The following is a 25,803-nucleotide window of genomic DNA, read 5'->3' as shown; positions in this document are numbered from 1 at the left end:
GCATTTGGTCAGTGTCAAGGGCATTTCAATTTGTATAGCAGCTAAACAATGTGAATGCTGACCAAGGTGTGCAATAAAAAAAAAGATTTATTAAGAATGAATTAAATTATCTAAATCTATAAGACAAATGAACAATAAAATAGTCAAATAAAACTCACAATGGCCAAATGAATATAACTAGTAAAACATGGCCTTAAGTTAAAATTATTTTTGTGTGAGTGTTTTCAAAAGGCAGCATTTAAATTGAAATCTTTTGTAACTGTGACTAACGTAAACTCCACAGCTTTTAAACGGTAGAGCATATTTATGTAGTGATAATACTTAAAAACATAAACTCTGTGAGACTTGCCATGTCCTCAGCTGACCCTGCAATGAACATTTCCACTGGAGAGGATGGCTGGTGATTAGTTAGATATTTCTCCTCAGGTGGAGTACTGCTGATTGACTCTGCGGTGGTTTCATATGAAGCTGGTGCAGGAGGTGTCTGACCTGCACCAGCTCTACTAAGGGCTGCAGCCACTCTGTCTGTGGGATCTTTTGCTCTCTGACCAGGCGATTTTCTTTCAGGTGCCATCTGTCTTTCTGTAGCTGGATATACAGGTACAGCCACTCCATCTAAATCATCAAAGTACCACGTCGTGGCTCTTTGCCGCTTATCAGTTTCCAATAAAACTGGAAAGTCAACGGGCACTGATCTCACTGATGGCGCGGGGCTGCAGGAGTATGGCATGTCAGCGACACTTAACTGCTCAGATAAGGCAGTACTGGAGGATACACTTGCTGTTTCATCCAAGTCACATGAACCCTCAAAGAAGACGGAGTCTTGACCTGGCGTCCTGGAATCATCCTGCAAATCCAGCATGGCACTGGGATTAATCCTGAGGTCTGGTACTGACATACTCCTCCTGTATTTCAGAGGGGTCTTTTTCTTCTTCCCCAGACCCTTCTTTCCGATCTTCAGAATTAACTTGGGTTTGGCTCTCTCACGGAAATTAGGCCAGACTTTCTTCTTTTGCTCCATCGTGACTGCAGTCAAACTGCACTTCTTCTCAAATTAAAACAGCTGTCAGACAAAAAACTGAAAGAAGGGAAAAGAGTATCAATTTGAGAAAAACAGTTTAAACAAAGTAATGTAAAACAAAAACAAAAGCAATGTGAACTTACTGTACACTGTTGTTTAAAAGTTTGGCCTCATATATATATATATATATATAAATGAAATCATCATTTCAAAACTGCATTTTACTCTGATTATCTTTGTGTAATATTCAAATTTGTTTGTTGATTTGAATCATTCAAGTGAGACAAATGTACAAAAAAAATATTTAAAAAAAAAACTTTTTCACAGCACTGTATACAGAACATGTATGTACTGTAGTACACATAATGTGCACATCTGTACATAAATCTACTGCTTATTCCATCTAGATGTATAATACTTTCAAGTTAAGTTCATATTTAAATACATAGAATTTTTCCCCTTTTCTCTTACATACCATGATTGCATCGGGTATGTACTTCATATAAGTCTCCAGAGTTTTTGGGAACCATAAATAGTATAGAAATAATATGGAAATCACTAGTATTAGCATAATAGTTTGGAGAGACATCATTCTATAAAATTTCATTAGCGAGTGGTGCTAACGTTTTGGCAAAAAATGGGTACAACTTCTGTTTCTAAATGATTGCATGGTGTTAGACTGAAGGAGAACTTCATTTCTAGCCTTCTTTTTGAATTCCTAATATCTTGAGCTGATTTCTGAGCATTCGACCAGATGCGGTAAGTTTATGGGTGTTCAATATAGCCCCTGGAGAGCCAGCATCCTGCAGTTTGGCTCCAAGTTGCCCTAAGTTGTAGTAAACCTGAAGACCTTGAATAGCTGGTTCAGGTGTGTTTATATGGGATTGTAGCTAAGCTCCGCAGGAAGCAGGACTGGTCATCCCTGTTGTATGTGATGCTTTACATATGAAACTATTAATAGAGCAAGTGAGGCAAAGTGCATGCACACATGTAAAGTGCAAGATGAAGGGGGGAAAAGAGAACAACTGCACACTCACTTAAGCATAGGCTATTCATTCTCCAACGTTTCGTCTAGTAGACTTAGTCAAGGCTACTACTTTGACAAACGTTGGAGAATAAATAGCCTATGCTTAAGGGAGTGTGCAGTTCTCTTTCAATTAGATTACATATAAAACACAGATAATGTCAAGCATTTACACATTGACATGAAACAGTGCGTGTGGAGGACAATGAACTGCTACGGCAAAGTATGCAGAAAATGTGCCGATTACACTGCCACATCACAAAACATGAGGCCATATTTGTTGTGGAAATGAGAAGTTTCTCGAGAACTGGTCACACTGCTAAACTTTTTTTTTATTGAGCTGAAAGGTGTTTGGACTAATTTCTTATACTGTATGTAAGTATAATAAACTAAATCTGAAGATTGTCACATGACAGTGCAGACCACTATGACATGCTTTTCATGTCTAGATCATCAAACACAGAATTGATTATAGTGATTTCTGGCAGTTTCTTTTAGTGAGGGTCTGCTGGGGACTGAGGGAAAGTTTGAATTATGTCAAAAATGTAATTGAGTAATTATTGCTTTTTAATACACTAAGATAAAGTAAACCTATATTAACTATTGAAATTGATCAAATCAAGAGATTGGGGACATGTTTTTATTAAATTATGTTTCATGTGCAAACTTTATAAAGCAATCTATTACATCACATCCTCAGGAAGTAATACAGTAGATTTGTAAATTGTAAATTAAGCAGCAGCAGATTCAGCAAGAATAATTTGATGTTGATCAGTAAAATGGACAAAACAAGTCTTGATGAGCAAAATTGTATTCATATTTCACATGAAACTGTGGTAATAATAACGATTAAAGCAATTTACCAAAAGAGAATTTCCAAAATTCAAAAATGGCATTTCAGAGCATTGCTTTTAACACCACATCCATTGTATTTTTCAGGAATAATCTTAAATTTAATTTACACCAACACACACACACACACCATATAATGCTACTACAAATGAAACTGTTCAAGAGGTGAGGTGTGTACATTATTTAAGCACGTTGGTTGGACAGGTTTTTGCATTTTTGTTGGTGTAATGTTCAGCCTCTCAAAGGATTAGCTCAATTCGCTTTAACAAAGTTTATCATACTAACTCATTTAAATAAACTTACAGCAACATACTGTAAACGCTGTTACTCCCGATAGCTAGGCTACTTAAGTAGATAAATACATCTATTTCTAATTTATTATGTATTGAAAGTCGTAACAAAATCAGTTATTGTGCCAGAATGTTACTTATGTTATTATTTTTTTCCGAGAGTTTAGGCTCTTACCTTTTTCCAGATCAATTACTGGACGTGTGTTCTTCTAGAAGACATGACTGACAAGAGCAGTGAACTTGCACATCCAGCTGTAAGTGTGATGTCTGTGGAGGTTTCTGCTTGGACCGGTTTGTCTCTGTAGGAGGGTGGAGTGATGACTAGTTTTGAAACACCGAAGTTTCGAAGTTCGCATGCAATGTGGCGTTAAATGCTTTGTGTTTACTAGATTATTTTCTAGATACTTAACGTAGGCTACTTAAATGTCAGCGAACCCCAATGAATTTATATATGGTATGGATGGTCGTGATTTTGACTTAAAACATAGTACCTGAAGAATTAGTATCTTTCCAGTGTTTGTTGGGAATAAATCTGTGTGGTGCAGACAATATCCATAATTGATTTGGTCTGCATGCAAACTCAGTGCCACCTGCTGGCCGCTTTTCATATTGCATGTCTGTGGATCAGTGACGTGACGCTTACGCTCTTTTCTTTTCTTTTCTTTACAAGTGATTTAGATTATTTGAATAGCACTTTAATATTTTTTTTTTCATAAAAAAACAGTGGTGAAACGATTTTGTTAGAATAATATTTGTATTTCATAATATATTTAAAGATATTGTCTGCAAACTGTGGTGTTTTTATGTAAGAGGAAAACAAATGTATTGCCATGCTTGTACTGTGTATGTTTGTATATGTAATACATTTTTTATGTTAAATTAAAATGCATATAGACCTTAAAACTTGCTGATATTATATATATATATATATGTGTGTGTGTGTGTGTGTGTGTATATATGTGTGTGTTCAGTGTTTATTTGTTTAATTTATTTCCTTTTCTTTAACATTGGCATGTATATTTGTCACTGACCCACGCATGAACCATCAACATACAGAAGTTTTTTTTTTTTTTTTAAATCTGTTCCAATAAACATAAAGAGCTATTCCGTGGCTTTAACAGTGTATAAAAATGAATTCCAAATAACTTTTCTTGCATGTCCATATTCTGGTCTATGAACTCCCAAACTAGATATGGGCAAAATAAATCACTATATATGTGTCACTTCTATATTCTGAAGTTCCATGTGCACTGACTGTGTTTTTCTCAGAGATGCAGTATGAAGGCACATAGAGTGAGTATTTGAGGGTACAATGAGGTTTTTAATAAAGCGGACAGATTCTAATGTTTGGGACTTCACATGTGGACAAAGTCTACTCAGATTCAGAGAACTGTTCACTTCAGTTTGCACAGAATAAGCGAGAGAACCTATGTTACACAATAAAAGCCAATATCTTTACTTTAGTGAATGCAGAATACAAATTTGTACAACAATCTCTAGCATAATATCTTAGTCATTCAATAGAAAGTTCACTAGAATATTTATTGTATAATGCAGATAAAACAACACATTCAAGGGAAATATAATGCAGATTAACTTAAAAGTTCTCTCTCATGTTTTACTCTTTTTTTTTTCTTCTTTCTTTTTCTTCTTTTTTTCCTTTTCGAAACATCTTATTTCAGTTATGGCAACAAAGTCCAGCTTGTGCCGCCAAACGGTTTGAGCATCCAAACCGCAAACAGCTTCTTGAAGTGAACTAGTAACTACAAACAATTACCAAATACATAACTCTGATTTAGAAAAAGCCATAAAGCAAAGCAGTGTACTCTTACACAGCAAAGTGAAGAAAGTACGCAACAAACAATTGTTGTTTCCTCTTTATCCCTTTCTTCCACATTCAACGGTTTGTGACACAGCACTCTGCGCCAAAGGAACAGCCTCCTCTCTTCAGATCTCTTATGTATTTCTCCCGTGCATTTATAGGAACCCCTAACATGAGGGCGATTTTGTTTTGATGAAGTCAAAATGTAATGAGTGATATATTTGATTCTGAACACCAGCAACTCTTTGGAATAAGGCTCTAATTGTGCATGTAAGCAGAGAAACTCCCTGATTCCTAATCAAGCACTAATGTTGAGTGTTCGTGTGTGCATGTTTTAAGGCCGCAGTGCTTTCATAACACCGGGCTGGCATTATTGCTTGTCTAACCTGAAAAGCTTTGATTGTGATCAACTTTAAATGATTTTGACAGACATCAGAAAACTTTCTCATGGGCGTTTCGATTCAGCCGAGCCAACAAAGCTTGTACACATCTGAGGTTAAATCTAAAGCTAAACCTAAAGCAGTGCTTGGATGGCTCTTGTGGATTTCATATTTAGTCGGTGTGCCTTTGTATGTAATCATAGAAGGATAGTTCACCTTTAAAAAAAAAAAAGAGAGAGCATTTAGTCATCTTGTTCAAAACCAGTTGTATCAATGCTATGGGCAACAGCTATAATTGCAATTTTGTAATATTTTGTGTTCCAAAAATTTAAGTTTGGAACTACTGAGTAAATAATGAGAGATTTTTCATTTTTGGGTGAACTAAAGCACTTAAGGACAAAGGGTTAACAGTCGTTTTCTCACCTGCTCTATAAAGAGCACTTTATTCATGAACTAGGCAACATTGTGTAATTAATGAATATGTGATAGTATAATATGCATGCTTAAATTTTTTTTTTCCTCTCAATTTATTATTACTATTAAGAGATCGTTCAGCCCAAAATGAAAAATCTGTCATCATTTTCTCCCCCTCAAGTTATGCCAAACCCGTATGAAAATCTTTCTTCTGTTAAACTTAAAATATTTTGAATGTGGGTAACCAAACAGTTGATGGTCCCCATTGACTTCCATAATATGGGAAATAAACAGTATGGTGAGCATCAACTGTTTGGTCACAACATTCTTCAAAAAGCCTCTTGTGTTCAGCGGAAGAAAGAAATGCATACTGGGTAGGAGCAACTTGAGTAAATGACAGAACTCTTGTATTTGGGTAAACGATCCCTTTAAAAATTCCACTTTTAATGTGAATGCTCTGTGTTCCTGGCTATGTGTGGGTTGGGGACTGCATAGATTAATATCAGCTTATTGCCAGTTGCTGTGGTGCTCAAGAGGGCAGGGAGGTATGTGCACAATGACCCAATACATAACAAATCTAAAGAGCAAAGCGTCCGATGGCAAACTTGAACAAACAAACTTTTGTTTTGCAATCCGTTAGAGAGATCATGTCCAAGTCAGTTTGCATTGTCTAGTATTTCCATCTTTAGCTTTGACACCTGAGGGGCTGTGAGGTGTGATGCAAGCCGGAGGCCACTGCTACCAGACGTTTGTGCCGCAAAAAACAAACAGCCACATGTGAAGAGATATGCACACAGAGAGCAAAACGCGACGGCGGAGAGAGCTACAGCGCCCCCTCTTGTCCAGCAATACAGAACGTTGCGACGGATGCCTCCTTAATGTGTCTCCTTTACATTAGGAAATCTGTAGATGAGCCAATTCACAAAATAACTGGAAAGGTGTTCTGTACATAGTATGCAGGTGTGTATTAGGGTTACCTAAAGTTATGGTATTTACAATATATGAGGGATTTGGTTGAAATGAATTTAGTAACATGAGCTTTTTATTCGAACTTGGGGGAATGTCTGTATAGAGAAATGTGTCTTGTACTGGATCTCAATGAATAGTGCATCTAAGCCGTGATGGGTTAAAGTAGGCAGTGTATTCAGCAGCTGCAGGCTAATCCCTCACAAAACAGTTGTAAGAAATGAATCAATATTTTTTTTTTTCTTAGCATGGCGAGTATCGTTTTACAAAACAAAAAAAATAAAGACAGCCGAGCTTGAATCATACAGCTCTGTTGTTACAATTTCTTATGGACAGACATTCACCACCATTAAAGGGTAAACGACCCAAAAGGCGACCTTCTTGGGGAAAAAAAACCACACTTTGAATATTACCAATAATAGTCAGATTTGAAGAAAGTACAGTATAGTTAACAAAATAGTAAATATTAACCAGTGAATACTCTACTTAATAAGGATCTCGCCTTGTAAACTTGGCAGTAATCCACAAAAATATACTTTTTTCTTGAATCTGGTGAAGGTACAATACATACGTACTTACACCAAAAGTGATATATATATATATATATATATTAAAGTTGCTATGTACATAACAAAAGAAAAAAAGGTTTGGCTCAAATCTTTAATTTACAAACAGAACAGCAAGTGTTCATGGCTTTAGATATCGTTTCAAGATCTGCTTTGCATGTTAATCGTTTTCCAATGTTTGTAACAACGCACACTATGACAGAACTAATATGAAACAAACATCGAGAGAGAAATGCTGAAAAATCCCAACCTACAGTACGACAAAATGACATAGAGGCTTTGGCTTGCGTTACCATTGAGTTGTTGGAGCTGCATGAATGTACAATGACTTGCTATCTGTCTTTAAATCGACTGGGATACCTGTTCTTTTCCCATTTGTTAAAAACGCTGTTTAAAAGGGACTGAAAATTCAGATTGATATTAATTTAGAGACATTTTCATTTCTTTCACTTAATGTCTTGACTAAGGTGTAATGTGATCTCATTTTAGATACAAGCCTTCCCCCGTAAAACTGATCCAAATCTATCATCAAATACCTTTAAATAAATTAATAAGTGACATACTTCATACTGTATAGGGGCGAGTGCAGATGCAGATTGTTTAATACATGAGCCCAGAAGGCAGAAGCTTTCAGACAGAAAGCCGCCCAGAACTTTCTTTGATTGTTTGCGAAATCAACAGCGAAAACAGCTAGGAGTGTCAAACTGCTCCAGTGATGACAATAATCGAAAAAGGTTTTCTTCAAACATTGGACTTTTACGTAATACAATTTGCATCAAGTACCTGATAACACCTGTTTGTTTGAGTACACCGTTCATTCTGACTGCTTGACTTGAGATTCTCTCTCTCTCTCTCTCCACTCATCTGCTTCATTTCGATATGTCAGGACATTTTCAATTTCTTTCCCCATCTACCTACTTACAAAAAAAGTGAAATGACGTTAAATTATAACAATAGAATAAACACAATAATGACCCTCCCTGCTGTCACGCCTCTCTCCCTTTCCCCCTGCCCAGCCCTGCGTGTGACTGACTGGCTGTCAGGCTCGGGACAGCTTTATGTCACCCAGGTGTCCATGCGCATGCGCTTGACCGTGGGGCTCTCCCTCTCTTCGGCCCCGGCGGCTGGGGGTCGACCCAGGCCGAGTGGGGAGTGGAAATCGGGCCGGTGATCCTCCCGGTCGCTTCCGTCGTAGGAGGAGCAGGAGGAGCTGAGGCTGTCGACGGGCGAGCGGCCCATGTCAGGACGGCCGGAGGGAGGCTGCTGCTGCTGGGGTGGGAAGCCGGACGGGGTGATGCGCTCACGTGGAGGAGAGATGGGCTCGGATTTAATGTTGACATTCTGGCTGGTGTTGATGGAGAGATTGGAGCCCTGAGGTAAGTGACCGCCACCTCTGAACAAAGAGAGGAAATTACAAAAGGAAAAATTAGTACATAAAACTATGTCTGTGGACTGCAGAAACTCCTAAACTCAGCAACTACCATGTGACGCTAACACAGAGACCCAGATAGCCCAGTAATAATATCCCACCCTCCATCTGTTTACTCAATGGCGCTTGCAGCAATAACAGCACCTGAATCATTTTAGAGGGTGGTATCTAATTAGAGCATGCCAGGCAGAATGTGACGGAAACAGTTCACTAATGTTTTGATGGCACAACCACTGCATTTAAATAAAAGCTTTCATTCACAGGCTCTGGAAACATAACATTTGAGTTTTTTTGTGTGTTTTTTTTTTCTGTCTGTGAGTCACGCACTCTGAAATTACAGAGAATCTACACAGACATATAGTTATATAAATGCATATCTTTCTATACCACCATCTATCTATCTATCTATCTATCTATCTATCTATCTATCTATCTTTTTTTAAAGAATTTAAATCATATGCATAAAGAAAAACAAACTTTTTAGGACACGATTTGTTAAATTAATTAAAAATAAATATTTAAATCTGTATAAATAGTATCATGACATTAATATTCATTACATTATGTATTCATTACAAATCTAAAATCTAAAACCAAAAATTTAAAAAAATAATAATAATAATAAAAAAAGTTCCATACAAAAAGGTTAAAAGTCAAATTTTTTGGCTTCCATGCTGCAAAAAAATATAAAATAATACTTACTGAATATCTTTAAAACAAGATAAATTTCCTTGACAAGCACAGTGACATAAGCTATTAATACGTGGCAAAACAAATAGTCCCACCCTAACCTCATGCCACTGGTTTGTCTCTAATATTAAAACATCAATAACCCTTCAGGTATATAATAAAATAAAATTAAAACATATGGCAACTAAGAATGCGTTTGACCTCGTGCCTGGGCACATTGGTTAGTGTTCTGCAAACCTGTGTGTGACTGCACACAGCTTTGTTACTCACACCAGCGAGCTGAGAGCTGCCTGGCCCAGTTGATGCTGTTGCCATGCCGACATTGAGCCTATAGAGAGCCCTGGAGAGCCAAAGCCTTGCAGAGAGGAGAGCTCAGCACTGCTCAGGGAGTATTCTAGAGCAAAACAACACAACAACAATCAACACCAGAGTTTATGAGTCACTCAAACACCTCTGCACTCACACAGTCAAGTGTTTCAAATAGTTTTGTTATGCGCTGAGCTCGGAGCTGGATGATGTCATTAATTGTAGGGTCTTACTCTTGTTTATTAAGCCACTCAGAGAAGAATGAAATTAAATCAAACTATGAATGAATGCATACATTATAAAACAAAGAATGACTTTTTTATATTCACCAGAGTTGTAGGCAGTGGGCATGCCTGAGTAGACCAGGCCTTGTGGTGGCAGACTCGGGGTGGTGACAGAGACCACCGGCGTGGCCAGAGGCTGGGTCGACTGGGAAATGCTTATCCTCTGGGTGTTCTGTACAAAGGGCAAAATACACAAACTTAATGAGATACAAATCCCATCATAAACATACATGCAAACACTAACCAACCATGTTAAGCACTGTCATCAGAATAGTGTGATGTTGGTGGAAATTACATGGTAATACCATTTTCCGCCAATAAGAGGCGCTGCAGATTCATTCTAGTTAGAAATCAAATTGTATTGCAGGTTGCCTTCAGTTAAACAGATTCAATTCAGAAGCCCCTGGACAATGTAATAAAATATTATATAAAATATAAGACTCTACAGAATGACTTAGAAATGTGGTACGACTGTCTACAAGATCTCTGCACATTTTTGGTAAGGCATATGCATTAAACTGACTTAAACACACGGATACAGGCAAGTCCAAAACACATTCACATATAAGAAAACAATACTCTCTTTCTGATTACTGCCAATGTCTCAAAAATGTTCTTATCAGTAACTTGATCGGTTTCCATGGAAAAAATGCTCAGAGCTTGCTCATTCAAAGCTGTGGGACAATTATGAGGAAAATGTTCATATTTAAATCTGAGCACAGTTTGAGACTCAGTTGTGGTTTCTTCTGAAACTCTGGGGAGATGTCAGATAAATGTAGTCTTTTTCTCAGGAGAAACAAATAATATATTACTGATATTAAAGAAATCTAAGTTTATTTATTGGAATCCGAAAATTTATTATACAAGTATCCAGCAAGCAGTGAAATTACATAGTCACCCCAAGCCAAACGTGTACATGCAGTGCCCTCACACACACACACACACACACACACACACACACACACACACAGAGAGAGAGAGAGAGAGAGAGAGAGAGAGAGAGAGAAAATAACTTGGAGATGCATATTCAATTCAGTGCAATTTTGCTCAGTTTTACATTAGCAGATGAATATTCAATCTACATTGAGTTTGAGAGGAACATTATGTACAGTCTCAAACAATATCTAAATTATTTAAAATATTATTAGAGAGGTTTTACTTTATTTTAAGTGCTTTATAAAATAAATAAATAACAGTGTAATGCAGATTCTACAGAACAGTTGTATTGGTCCTAATTTAAGCCTGGATTTGTTTCAGTATTGTAAAATGCATTCACATTAGTTTCCTCTTGCTAGTGAAAATATTCTCTGACAGCATTTGGCATTCTCCTCAACTGATTACATCATTTTGGACTCGACTCCATTTTACCAACATCATCACAAGTAAAGCAATCACTGCCCAGGCCAAAAAAACAAGAAACACAAGAGAATAAGAATTTGGGTGATGCTCAAATATGTTGAGTGCAATAACATTTTTTTATGTGGATTGTGTTTCTTAACATTCTGCTTTGATTGATCCACACTTTTATGTTGCTTCAATATTAAAACTAATACCAGGTTTATTGGCGAGATCTTATGGGAATATTAAATAATTACTGATGATTGCATCTTTGGGAATTTTATGGATACATCATTCTCCTTTCTTCGAATACACCCACAACACTCTTCCTTTAAAACAATACGTTTCTGGACATACTGTGGGTCTTTTTAACTTCCTTAAAAAGGCTCAGAACATGCAGTGTGAGTCACAAACAACACAGACCAGACATCCGCACAACACTCGTAAGTTCATCCAGTTCATGGCGGGTTTAGTCGATTTTCATCGCAAGCACAGGAGTCATTTCTCTAAGCTAAGTGTGGCTTTGCTTGTTAAAGAAGTATTATTTTAAAAAGCTTATCAGCCCTCCCAAGGCATTCTGTGAAACTCACCACCAGCTCCATCTCTTCCTCCTCCGACTGCTTCCAACAGAAAAGAGCAGATGCTGTCAGTATAGAGCCAGGTGGCACACCTATAGCTCAGCAGGGTCAACCCACCATTCTCACCAGGACGTGCCTTTAAACTAACTTATTCAAATTCAGAGACAGAAGCGTGAACCGAACGCTGCCTCAGGTTACTTGCAGTAAAACTGGAAATTCAAATTCAGAGTCAAATTCAAATGAAAAGTCAAATTTGTTGGCACTAAATAGACAATGTTTTTATTCCTTATGGCCATGTGGTTTGTCCGACACAGCAATTAGGTAAATGCAAGACAACTTCCAGTGCAAAATGCTGAACAAAGGGAGAGTAATAGTGGAGTAAGAGGAAATAATAGTTTATCTTTCTTTTTTTCAGTCCTTAGAAGGAAAAGAAAATCATTAAGGAGCTTGACCTCAGAGCTAGGATGTTCTTAACCTTTCACCTCAGACACTCATCTATACATGAGCTTGTGTGTCCAATAGCTCCATCAATCATTCATCCATTGGCAGAGGCCTCCACTTGCCTTAATTGATTATTTACAAGAGGCGAACAATAAACACTAAGACAAATGAAATGTAGAAAATGTAGCTGATAACTCATGAGAATATAAGAATAAATGAGCATATATACATACTGTATATGATATATACATTCACAAGTTCATATTTTAAATTATGTAGAAATATTTCTTTGTAATTTTATAATACATTTTAAATAATACTAATTTTGTATTATTTTTATTATTATATATTTTATTATTGTTGTTTAAATTAAAAAAAAAATATATATACAGTGCAAAAGTCTTAAGCCACTAGTATTTTCTTGAAGCAGCTTGGAGACATTGCCACAGTTCTCCTGGACTTAGTCTGTCTCAGTTCGTTCTGTATGTAAATGTAAACTGTTATTTCCTACTGACACACTACAGCAAAAGATAACTGAAATAACTGACCATTTTTTGTTGTTTGTGAAAATACTAGTGGCTTAAGACTTTTGCACAGTTCTGTATGTATTTGAACAAATAGTACTATTTTTCCAGGCAATAGTAATGTCACTCCAAATTGCAAAACTAGACTTTTTTTTCCTGTTCTATTTCTCCATGTATATTCAAGTGTTTAATGTATTTTATTTTATTTTTTCATTTTGCAAAAAAAAAAAAAAAAAAAAAAAAAACCTGTTGCAATTAAGCATATTAAATGAAACAAAACAATTGCATTCAATAAAGTATGAAAATAAATTAAATCCAGGAAGTAATAACCATTAAAAATAGAATAGATTGGTGATTACAGACAATAGGGGAAAAACAAACTGTCAACAAGATTATATCACTTACTTTTTCACTGTAATGTGTACTTTTGGCCCAAATTAGAAGGTGTTAATTTTCGTCTCTTATCATGTGCATATATCTCTTTGTTCGAAGCCAGCTGACTGAGTAGAGTTGTACTGTATCGAGGACATTAAACTTTCTCCTCAGTAGTGCGGGGCCAGTGCTGTCTTAATACCAGCACTCAATCAATAACAGTGGGGAGACACGACAAGGGCGACAAGATATTATCTGGCTCACACTCTGGGCTTCTGATTAAGCCTTCATCCCCACTCTGTCACACTGTGATGTGATTAATTTAATACCATTATGTTCTAATGACAGCCTGTCTGCAGGCACACTCACAGGCCTTGCCTTAGTCTGTCTGAGGCAGTTCATTATCACACACACACTCTCAAAAGGACACTCGCCATATACGCAAATAAACATAAAATGAATAATCCTCTGGGCTTCTTACTACTGATGACTTCAGATGCCACGAGCTTGGCATGTGGGATTTGTTTTGATTCATGGCTGGTAAGAAACTGTACTGCTTCCAGATGCTGGCGTGCTATTCCATACACTCGCATGCATATGTATATTTACGCTGAGCTAAGAGAGCCCTGCATAACCTCAATGCTATTTACCAAACAAGATTCTGTACACGTGCAGTGCTGCGGAAGAAACCTGAGCGGCTTCTACAGTTGAAACAAACCAATTATTGACCGTATTTAAACAATAATAATCATCATCATCATCTTTTTTTCTGATTCCCATTTTATATCTGAGTGATTAATGAGGCTGCCAGCCGGGTGTAGCCTCCGGTGCTGAATGTGGCCAGAGCTCTCTGCACCTTAATTATAATCATTCGAGAGGCCCTCTAATTTCTAAATGAATAATAGAAGGAGTGAGGGTACCTGGATTTCTGACTGCTCTGCTTGTTGTTTCATTGAGACTATTTTAGTGTCATTACACTGATCTGATGTAAAGACCATCATTTTAAATGCTTGTGTGCTGATCGACATCTTTTTCAAGCATTTTTTTGAAAGCAACAATCTCATGGGTGTGTGGATGAAGAATCTATTCTTCCATACTCACCAGGGGTGGCATCATGCCCTTGCTGGATGGGGGGATGACGACTCTCAAGTCTGGCTTGCGGCCGCCGATGCCCATGTTGCCCCCCGGTGGCGGCGATGACTTCGCATGCATGCCTTTACCAAGCCCGTTCCCGCTGGGTGTACCCAGAAGCCCCGGCGAGCCCCTCGGGTTAACGAAGCCGTTTCCTGCTGAGACACACATACGGGTGGAAAGCATCATGGGATTGTGCTCTAATCGACCAATCCCCAACAGCCATCAGTCGATTGGACAGCATGCCATTTCCCAGCTGCAGTCGTAGCATCTCATAGCACGCAACGTTAAGTGTTCCCGACCCTCTGGGAAAGTTCTAATAAGACTCTGCTAATTATCCCGCACATTTACGAAAATAAAACATAAATTTTGAAATTGATGAGCCTTTGGTTCTGTTGGTGTACAATGGCGTCAAAGCTGGCTTTGTGTGTCCCAGGATGAGGAAAGCAATTCAGTTTAACAAATGTAGTGTGACTTGAGCTCTTTAAGAAGGAATGGCTAAAGTCATTACAACTGAGTGCAGCCATTCACTGCTATCAAAGGCAATTAAAGTGCCATTTTAGAGAAGAAATCTAAAAACTTTGGTAGGGTGTCAATGGTATGTTTACATCTGCTGTACTTTGCCATTCCTACTTCGAACTGCAGCTACTTTTATTGGGAACTTTCTGAATCTAGCGCAAACGGGGGATGTTTAAATGTTAGCACATGCCGTAATGACCCAAAAAGGCACAATGAGAGGAACCCAACATCAGTCTGCAGAACATCAACAACAAATACTGAACAGTTTGTGAGCGAATGAAGTCATCACATGAGAACGAACAGGCTAATCCATCAAGTCCGCACCTGACTGACCTCACACCCGTATACTATATATATTGCGGGTTTCTGGTTTCATGTGAACGTCAGAGCTTTACAAAGATGTCTTTCTACCATCTGCTGGCCCGCATTGTTAGCAAGTTCCTTCACACAACCATCTGAAATATTCTCTAACAATCATGGGTCATTTACCCACACAATGCGTAACCTCCAAAGACAAACACAGGAATTACAATTGGCCGACGTTCAAACCCAAAAGCACAGTCACCCCTAAGGTCTCAGTTTCGATGTTTTCTTTGTCAGTATGAAAAACGCTGAGCAACTCAACAACAGCCATCAGGCAAACAAGTGCGATGCCTTTTGGTCTTCAGTAAAGGTCCATTTAATTTCCATTTCCTTGGAAATGTGCATACAGCAAAGTGCAATGTCATTTCCGTGTGTTTTTCTCCACAACAGCAGCTTGATTAAATGTTAGTCAAGGGGCTTTTTCTGCCCCCCACCCAATGCTCATTTCCTGTTGGGGCTTGATGTGGGACAGCGAGAGAGAAGGCCATCATCAGAGAGACAGAGAGCAGAGACATGCACCCACTGTGTCTCCGTTAAAACACCTCTGCTGAGAGTGACACGCACACGTAATTCTCACAGCTCAATTTTTAATATATGCTTTTTATTTCTGGGCTATAGAGAGAAATACTCAAATACAGACAGGAAACAATCAAGAGAAGTGGGTTCAGGAAATGACCAAAGCGAGATTTGAACTTACTTGCAGATAACATGTCCGTGCAAGTTCACTACTCACCGGGTCACCAAGGCGTCTCGCCTCAATACCAGATTGCAAGTGAATTTCAGTTTAAGTTAAACCTTCATGCAGTTTTCTGTGTTCTCTAGATTCTCAAACCCATATCACTCATCTAACTTGGATCAACAAACAAAAGCAAACTTTTTGTGGGCTGTAATTAAAAACTTGAGGACTACATCAGATGTTATGTCAGTTGTCTGAGAATAATAATACCATTCACAAAACTAGTAGAACATTAACATTTAGCCTATTTATTTTGCAGATGCTTTTATTTAATTTGACACAGAAAATTAAGAATAATTCAATATAAGTAGAAGTAGAAATATATAATGCATACATAAGGCAGAATAGAAACATTTATGTTCATTGTTCTTACAGATATATTTACCATGATAAATAACTGAACTGCATAATTCGATTTTTTTATTATGTAATATCCAAATAAAAAAATATAATAACTGCAAGTTATAAATTCCAATTATTTTTACATTTGTAAAAGAAAAAACACATTTACAACTATATTATCTATACTATATAATATAAAACTCATGCATACTGTATATAAAATAATATATGTGTGTGTGTGTGTGTGTGTGTGTGTGTATTCTTTGTTACCCATGTAATACTTTGATGACTAAATGCAGAACAAGCAGGTGTCTTTTTTTTTGGCTGGTACTGTAAACGTTCACTCAGTTGACAGGAAATATAAGAGGAATATGAGCACTGGAGTGTGTGACCCTGTAGTGAGAGGGAGGAAAATATCTTGTAATTACTGTAAAAAAGCACAGCGGCAGTGCATTATTCAGATAATGATCAAAAGGAGGGAGGATGATATCATTACGTTGAAATGCTCCCAATTTCTGAAAAAGGCGCCTGCTCTCAAAAAGGTGGAATGTGTAACTGAGGCCCTACTGAGACATAAGCTGCTCTGATTCTGAGCTGTAACCAGCGTCCCCACCTCTTCGCTCTGTGTAAGTCGCATACTGAATCCTCTCAAACAGATCAGAGTGAACCCAGTGTCACAATTCCTAAATGAACACCAAATACAGAAGAGTAATACCTGTCTTAAACAATACTGCTTAACCTCAAAAAATAAGTCTCTCTTTCAGCTCTGAGTATGATGCATGATCCTATGAGAGCATGGTTATATAATGACCCGCTTTTACAAAACAAATCATTTGTTTTTTTTTGTTTGTTTTTTTCCAAAGCAAGCAAGGCTGTTTGGATATAAAGCACCAGATACGTCCTAACCATTTTTAAGTCATCACTACATTCAGCAACGTTTGTGTCTTCAAAGGGGCAAAGCAGAAATGAATGAGAAAAGACTAATGGATTTCAGAATCAAAGCTTTACCTCGCTAATAGATTAAGAGGAACAGAGTCCAAATTCTAATTATAGTCTTAATTAATGAGGCTGAACAGTACCTCTTCAACGGGTGCAGCCATATTGTTTTGGCTCCGGAAATCATGCACAGGAACAATGTGAGCTGGGAAAAGAGTTCAAACTGTTGATGCAAAAAAAAAAAAAAAAAATCCAATTCTTATTTTACTTGGAGAGCCCTTTTGTACAAAAAAATAAACATAACTTGTAATACCTCCATGGAGGAATCAAAAAAAAAAAAAAACAGAGCACTGGATCAGGATGATGTGGACCTCAAGTAACTGGCATATAAATGCTCTTTCAAGAAACAATCTTTTGACACAAAAAAGGGCTTTAAATTGCTCCCCAACAGCTTATAATTCTTTAGTATTAATGAAAGACGTGGTGTAGCTTCTAGGCACATCGCATAACAGAGTTACAACTACAAACACACCCTCATTTTTAACAGAGGGGGTCTTGAACGGCCAAAAAGCACATCTGTGCACGCTACTCAAAACTGAATTCGAGATGGCCACAAAGATCGGCTCATCAGATTGCTAATTGGTGCTCATCAGAACACAAATGATGTATTTCTGGAACCATTATGTTTGCATCACTTCCTCTTTGTGCACGATCACGCATTGTGCACTTCGGCATGATCTGCAAAGCTGAGATCTTGCTCTTGTCAGCTTGAATAAGGTGTCTTTAACACATCAGGTCATAGTGCCAAATTTATTGCAATGCACTAATTGAATGTGTGGGATCTGCTCTTCCACTACTCTTCAGCCACACCTCTATGATCCCATGACGAAAGCACATCTAATTTTCTAAGACTTCAAATCGTTTCACTTTTAATTAAATTAGGCTGCCACACTAGCAACTTTGCTGCTTGAACATACTGAATACAGGGCAATTTAGCTCTTTAATACTTAAAACTCCAGCATTATGAGAAAACACAAGGTCTCGACATGTTACGTACTCGTGGTTATCCAATTCTGAAGCGCAAACCCTTACACAGAACTTAGAAGTGGTGCTGTTCAGATGGAGATGATCGAAAGCTCCCTTGGATCAAAGGAGATTGAGCACAAAACATTGAGGACTAGTTCACCTTCTGGAGTTGTGGGCTCTTGAGCCATAAGTGGTTTTGTGCTGGGCTGTCTCCATTCTGTATTTACACACACACAAATAAACATCATACAGAACTGCAGAACCTGTGCTTAAGGAACCAGGACAGATGTTAAAGTATGCTGGGACAACAGACAAAAACATTTAGTTGATGAGTTGCCATATGCAAGTTTACTATGTACTGCTATGACATGTAATTAAACTACACTTATATTTTTTAGATGAATTAAAAACAGTTTAAATGATGATAAAAAAAAAAACATATCAATAATAATAATAATAAAAAAAACAATTATATAATACTGTATGTAATTATAATAAATAAATATATAATGGTTACTAAAAAAAATATATACACAAATATACAAATATATTCTACATTTAAACTAAATAAAATAAATAATACAATTTTGTGTAACCACTGCTTAAGTCCGGGTCTAGATCGACTTTAAAATTCACCAAGTGGGAAGAGATATTCTTCTCTTTCAGATCAATTTTAAAATAAAACATGCCGATGATTTGTTAGTCAACAATGGAATCTGGGTACTTTGAGAGAAACTAGGCCTTCTGTTCCCTGCAAAAGTCAACAACAAAATAAAATCTGAAACGAAAATGATCCGAAACCAAACATTCTGCTGGAACCGTGCTGAGCTCCTATATCAGAGAACTCTGAGGGGAAACTAAGCCATTTTGTTTCACAGTGCTGATGATTCATCCTGACCTCCAGCAACTGTACATAGTTAGGTAACACCGAATCGCTTCAAAAGAGAAAGAATTTTGCTGCAACACGAGCCTGATATTTCACGAACAAAAAGATTCATTTGCACCCCAGCTGGGCATGTCAACATGATGAAAAAGCTTTCTTTCACTGAAGAGGAGAGCCAGTGTATGTGCCTGGATTAACGCTTGGATCCTCTTCACCATTCCTTTGGCTTAACTGGTGATCAGAGCACTGCACTGAACTCATTCAGGCAATATGAGGTCGCTCTACACAGCGGAGAGAGCAGAAGAAGAGTGCTGTGAGCCGCATTCCTGCAGGCTCTGCTCTGAGATGTCCCTGCTCCCTCGGTGCCTTCTGCTTGTGAAAAATCAGAAGTATGCAAGGAATGGCCATCTGACAGGAGCACTGAAGTGGTTCCTCTCCAAGGCAGCCACGCTGGTCCAGGCTGTTTGGAACAAACAGCAGCTGCGCCATGTGATCGGAGATCTAAAGGCTGCGCTATGTGAGCACAGAGCCAAAGGCCTGAGACCTCTGGGCACACGCTCCTCGCCACACCCCATAATGCCACTGTCAACTAAGCACTGTACGTCCAGTACCTTAAATCCCTCCAGACACTGCGGGCTGGGCAATAGCCCCAAATCTTTCCTAAATAAAAAAATACATTAACTTACAATTACTTTAATTATGGGCAATTAATAAACAAACTACACCAAAAGTATATTAATCTATAGCAGGCCTAAACATTCTTAACATTTATCAAACTAGAGGCAAAACTAAATGCGGTTTCATGCATTTGAGATGACAGCAAAGACCGCAGCGTTCCCGTGGGCAGCACAGGGTGCCGTCCCTGCATAGATTCACACACTCCATTTCTCTACCACTCATCTGCGACAGTTCCACGGGACTGTGCTCACTCTCTCGGAGCTATATTTTGCTTCTCTCTCTCACTTCTGCTGCTAACTGTTTGCCTATGGGAAAAGCCTTTGCACCCACTTGAAGTCAAAAGCCGGGGTTGTTTTGGCACCGTACTGTGTGTGTGTGTGTGTGTGCATGTGTGTGTGTATGTGTATATATATATATATATATGTATATCATATTTTTTTTTTATTAAACAGTGGTTTACTGAACAAATTGCTCTTTCTTTTTAAATAAATTAGGTTATAACTAACGTGTATTAAAAATAAATCTACCACAACTTATGCTCTAAACTATAGGGAACCCTTTTACATTACTATAAAGTAATACTATTAAAAACATTAAAACATATTTAATTACTATTGTTTTTAAACATAATAATTAACACTCAACTTAATGTATGCAAACATGTAAATTGCACATAATGCAGTTTTAAAAATTTGTTCTTCTAAATTGTAAAATTTCTATTTGTTGTTGGAATATATTCATTAGATAGTGGCTGTCATAACTTTCGAAACAGAATAATTTAAACATGCTTTAAATAATTAAGACATCAGGTAGAGGTAAAGTAAAATATAATTTACAATTTTAATATTAGAGTATACAGTCTAATATTTAGTGAAATGCTCTTCTCTAGACTTAATTTCCCTTGCGAACTAAAGAGCTGTGGACACTGATGACTGATTGCCAGAGGAATTTTATACTAATTGTATTTATGCAATTTTTTTTTATAAATAATTTCCCCAGTTCTCTTATTACATAATGCAATGTTTAGTTTCATAATACATTTCATTAAATGTCTTTTTACCAAACCTTGACGGCAGCATTAATAGCTAAGTTAACATTCCTTTACAATACTGAATTATAATTTAAATGGTGCATATATTTTTACATTATGATATAGCACTAATGGTGTCATTTATATCTCGATATCCCCTATCTCGCAACATCCTTGTTTCAAATCTCGAAATATTGATTTTTACAGAGATACGCTACTGTCGCAAAGGGACTATGCTTGTGGGGACTGGCTCATAAATGTCTGACAATTATTAAAAGACTGATGCGAAGCATCGGGCGCATAAAAGCAATGAATTCTCCTTTATGTTACTGAAAAAGTACTCAGAGGTATTCATTACCAAAAAGCTCTGAGTGTTATACTATACACGATCTCATAAGAGACTCAAAAGCCAATATTACCTCCCACTGTGTACATTCAATCAAGTGAGTCTCGGACATTTAGCACTCAGTAAGTGCATACCTCTGTGTGTGTGTAGTTGGCAAAAAGATGGTTAAATACCACCTGTCCCTGCCTCTCATTGCCACAGAATGCTTATGACAGGTTGCCTGGTCATTGTGCACAACAGTCTTAGAGGGATGTCATGGTCCGAATGCCTGCAGGCTTCTGCTGGGTCAGGCATCTAGCAGGCTTACGCCAGCCTTATAAGGACTGCTACAGTACCAGGAAAACAGATGCACCTGTCAATAGGGGGAAGGAAACTCGAAGGGGCCAGGCGGGATGGAGACAGAGGGCCGAAGCCTTAAAGGAAATGCTGAGTTTATTTACCTGCCTGTCTGAATCAGCTGCTGAAACACAGTTAACCGTTTCATGCACAAACACAGACAAAACGGAAGCTTCATCTAATCTGCACCTGCACTGCGTCTGATGTTCCTGGTTGACTTCTGTAGGGATCATTTTTCAAAGTTTTCCAGAAAAAAAAGCAGCAAATTAGGGCTGGAGGAATCTTCAAGATCATGTGAGAGAGCATGAATCTCATGGCCTGTTGTTCCAGCAGTCACGCTCTTGTGCTTGGGTGCTTTGTAATGTTGAAAAAGTAGCCCTAGTCTATCGCTGACATAGACAGAGCGGCCCACTAGAGTACGGAGGCAACCCTTGTATTTGTAACTGTCAGGGAGGAACAGTTGGACACATGACCTTTTGAGCGTCCTTGGTGACTTGACAGTGTGTGTACACACCAGCAGCGGGGCAGAGACGCTTGCAGCTGCCGCCATTTCCCATCATCACATGACTGTTTACACCCGCTCTATCAAACGCCTGAACCCACAAGTCAGCTCTGGCACAACTTAATGCTCTTCTATTTGGGTGGAAAATTCGGCTCAGAGGCCTGTGACACAAAACCTCTGAGGTTTTCTGTGAATGATAATTGTAATATGCTTTTTTTTTTCATGAGAAGCCATAGAAAAACCCTTGATAATATCCTTCTGATGTCCTCATAAAGGGCAGAGTCACTTCAACATCCATCACTGGCTCATAACGGTTTGGCCTAGATTTCTAAATATCAAGAGAGAAGAGGGGGTGGTGTGCTCTACTGTAACATGCCAGTTATACTCTAAGCAGAAGAGAAGTGATTGAGGGAGACCCGCTTATCTGGTCGCAGGCGGTAAAGATGGTGCCGCTCCATTAGGACGAAGAAAGAGGACGGCATATGTCCTGAAAATGATATCCCCTATTACAAATCAACGATATCAATCATAAAAACAGGAAGCGGATTTAAAAACCCCTGTGAAGCGAAACATCTATTGACACAGGAGCTGATGCAGTCACTCCAGAGGACTTACCCACAGGGCTGGAGCCGACACCGCTCGGCACTGCGAGCTCTGTGAGGGGACCCAGCATGTCACCTAATGAGATGCACAAAATGAGATGATTAACCATCTGCATTTTTTATCTCCGAGTGTGTTGGTACATGTGTGTGACAGGCCAGCCTTCACACGCAGCGTTCAGCTCCCTTCAGTGTGTCAAACACATTTGAATGTAACACCATTATAAGGAGTGAAACTGCTAACCTGCGAAAGCAAAAACTGATATTGCTCAAACTGAACAAGTGTTATACTTTGGTACACATCTTTGTACTTCAGACGTAAATGATTACTCAAATCATGTGGCTTGCTTAGCAAGTGTGATACTATGCATCTAATTGATCTGACCACTTTCACTTGCCAGGCAATCAAAAAACATAACTGAGGTAGAGGCCCGGGTCATGAATGGGGCATACAGACTTAAGGTAGGCCTTTCAACAGCCACAAAACAACAACCACACAAACACAAATCTAGCATCTAGAACACGTTTACAACAGTATAGCAATGCCCAGGCAACATATAGAATGCAACCTTAACATTTTAGTACATACATTACTATATATGTACATAATACTGTTCAATTACTACTGTTTCCACAAATATATTAAACTGCTTTTAACATTGATAATATTTCTTGAGCACAAAATCATCATATTAGAATGATTTCTATAGAATCATGTGACCCAGAAGACTGTTGTGATGATACTGAAAATGCAGCTTTCCCATTACAAGAGAAAGAGAGAGAGATAAAAAAAACAAAAACATTTTTAAATATATTAAAATAGAAAACTTTTTTATTATTTTAATATTTTCAGTTTCACTTTCAGTTGTCTCTAAAAGATATTCAGAAGGCAAGCACTCATGAAAACGAGCAAATCAACATCAAAGCTTAAAAATGTGAACATAAACAAATCTGAATCAGGGAATCTTAGCTGCACAAGATAATCTCAAATCTTGCGGTTGTGATTTCAAGCAGTGTTTGTATGTTTGTACTGACGAGTACGACCTCCAGAGAGCGTGTGCCGGCCTGCGAAGGGTGAGTGTTTGGATATTGTTGAGGTCAGTAATGCGTGTTGTTGGAACATCAAACATTATTTTGCAGCGACGCAGCGCAGCAGTGTTTTTGCACTTTACTATGATCATGCCTCCCTCCTACATAGCAACAGAGATAAAAGGATGACTAATCTGTCCAGTGCAGAAAAACATGCATTTAACACTCGTGTTATAACTTGAAGACGTATACGGCGTACAAGGGCCAAATGCAAAACAGCTATTTATGGATTTTCAGGTTGCAAGGTTCCTCATAGGGGTTCGGGATGAATCTAAAAAGCTTTCTGTTGCATCTATCGTAACAGAAACACATTTACTGTAAATGCATCCACTATTTGCATGAAACTCATTCTGTCTGTCTATCTTCACACTAGGGCTGGTGCGGCCCAGCCACAGAGCCCACTGCTGTCAGACCAGCTTAAAGATCAGATGGTATTAAAGCCTGCTGTCGTCATGGAGACCACTTCCAGGAGACTACTAATTGATCTCACTTCCGTTGCACTCATCTCATGCTTGTGCTGAGAAGGTGTGAAACACAAAGAATAACAAGAAACGTATAGATGTCTGTGCATAGCAACTGGGAAACAACATCACTCTTCCATTATTACAGATTTCTCAATATGAGACGTAGACAAACAACATCTGTATTGAATTTTCCAAGCAATAAGACAGAAAACACATCTCTTGATATACAAGCCATTTCAATCTCAGAATCCCAGAACCTGCCCCACTTTTGCAGTCGAGGGAGTAGCACTAACCTGCGCTGCCTGTGCTGGAGGGCCTTTGTGGGGGTCCGGCAGACACTACGTTTCTGTGCAGCGAACCCTGAGGAGGAGACAGCATGGCACCGTCACTCAGAGAGGCAGCGGCGGCCGACAGGCTCTGGCTGCTCAGAGAGGCCCCGGGGTTGTAGGACATGGCGTTGGGGTTCGTCACTGGCACAGCCACATGCATGGAGAAGTTCTGCGGGGGCAAGGCCGTCGGCTGGAAGAGAGACACACACACATAGGGCTTTATGTGGGAGGCATCAAAGACTCTTAAAGCAACCTGTCATGCTTGTATTTCATCTAAATATCGCAGTAACAAAACTGACATTCACACAGATAACTGAATTATATCTCAACAAGAAACTGTACAATCGGAGAACGGTTGCGGGTTGGTTCTGTTCAGCGCTCGGATTCATTTAGCCTGGATATTCAGGTAGAATGGCCTATAATGGAACGCTGCACATATCTTCAGGCTTTTACTAGAAGTGAAAGATGACCCCTGGGCTTTGGTGCTTTTATCATACAATGGAGGAAAACAGGAGATAGATTGCAGGGTGGAAAAATGTAATCTCAGGAGGGAGATCTCCGGATCACCTTGGGCTGTCCAAAAAGCCTGGCATGAAGTGAGAAATACTCCTGGAAAACAATTCTCCTATTGGGAGTCATTTTGACTGTGCTTGGAAGACCAATTTTGACCCAGGTTTAATACATAAAACAACATCTTGGGATGAGAAATATTACAACGGCATGCAAATTTAGGAAACATCTTGAAATATATTGGCTATAGCCAGCATTGTATTCAGCCATTTTCATAAAGTAAAACAAATAAAACACACACACACACACAAAAAAACCCCACACTTTTTAAAAAATCTACATACATTTTATATTGGGGAAAAAAGAGGTGAAACAACTGCATCATTTGACGGCAACGTTGGCATCTTAATCATATCAACTATCCATCCAGTCATCCAGAGTGAGTGTGAGCAGGGTCAGTGTCCATTCACTTAATAGTGCAGCGAGCCAGTTAGTGAGAATATTAGTGTGTTAATGACACAGAACTCAAGCTTTGTTCATGTTCATTCGGTGCAGTGAAAACAATCATCTGGCACCCACTATAAGGTGCAGAATGTTATGGTCACCACCCAATAAGATCACTATTGTCTCAGTAAAAAAAAAAAAAAAAAATAATAATAATATATATATATATATATATATATATAT

General features: G+C 38.3%; 2 protein-coding genes across 19 annotated transcripts in view; both read right to left on the bottom strand.

Moving 5' to 3' along the window:
* LOC127977039 (multiple C2 and transmembrane domain-containing protein 2-like) overlaps nt 1–4,066 on the bottom strand; it is a 46,929-nt gene extending 42,863 nt beyond the window's left edge. The window contains exons 1-2 of the mRNA XM_052581693.1: nt 3,363–4,066; nt 350–1,078 (exon numbers count right to left, since the gene is read on the bottom strand). Of these exons, the coding sequence (XP_052437653.1) occupies nt 350–1,021 (672 nt within the window). The 5' untranslated portion in view covers nt 1,022–1,078; nt 3,363–4,066. The remainder of the gene's footprint in view (nt 1–349; nt 1,079–3,362) is intronic.
* Nucleotides 4,067–4,487: 421 nt separating this feature from the next.
* LOC127977042 (myocyte-specific enhancer factor 2A-like) overlaps nt 4,488–25,803 on the bottom strand; it is a 97,343-nt gene continuing 76,027 nt past the window's right edge. For 7 of the 18 annotated variants that reach the window (XM_052581700.1, XM_052581709.1, XM_052581703.1 and 4 more), the window contains 6 exons: nt 24,571–24,796; nt 14,399–14,586; nt 11,973–12,002; nt 10,090–10,216; nt 9,725–9,848; nt 4,488–8,728 (listed from right to left, as the gene is read on the bottom strand). In XM_052581700.1, coding sequence (XP_052437660.1) covers nt 8,392–8,728; nt 9,725–9,848; nt 10,090–10,216; nt 11,973–12,002; nt 14,399–14,586; nt 24,571–24,796 — 1,032 coding nt within the window. In that variant the 3' untranslated portion in view covers nt 4,488–8,391. The remainder of the gene's footprint in view (nt 8,729–9,724; nt 9,849–10,089; nt 10,217–11,972; nt 12,003–14,398; nt 14,587–24,570; nt 24,797–25,803) is intronic. The other 11 variants (XM_052581707.1, XM_052581714.1, XM_052581713.1 and 8 more) reach the window with 4 other exon arrangements.

This window comes from Carassius gibelio, chromosome B18 (genome assembly GCF_023724105.1).
Source record: "Carassius gibelio isolate Cgi1373 ecotype wild population from Czech Republic chromosome B18, carGib1.2-hapl.c, whole genome shotgun sequence".
Classification (NCBI taxonomy): domain Eukaryota; kingdom Metazoa; phylum Chordata; class Actinopteri; order Cypriniformes; family Cyprinidae; genus Carassius; species Carassius gibelio.
Note: the sequence above shows the minus strand (reverse complement) of the source record. Positions and strands in the feature narration are given on the sequence as shown.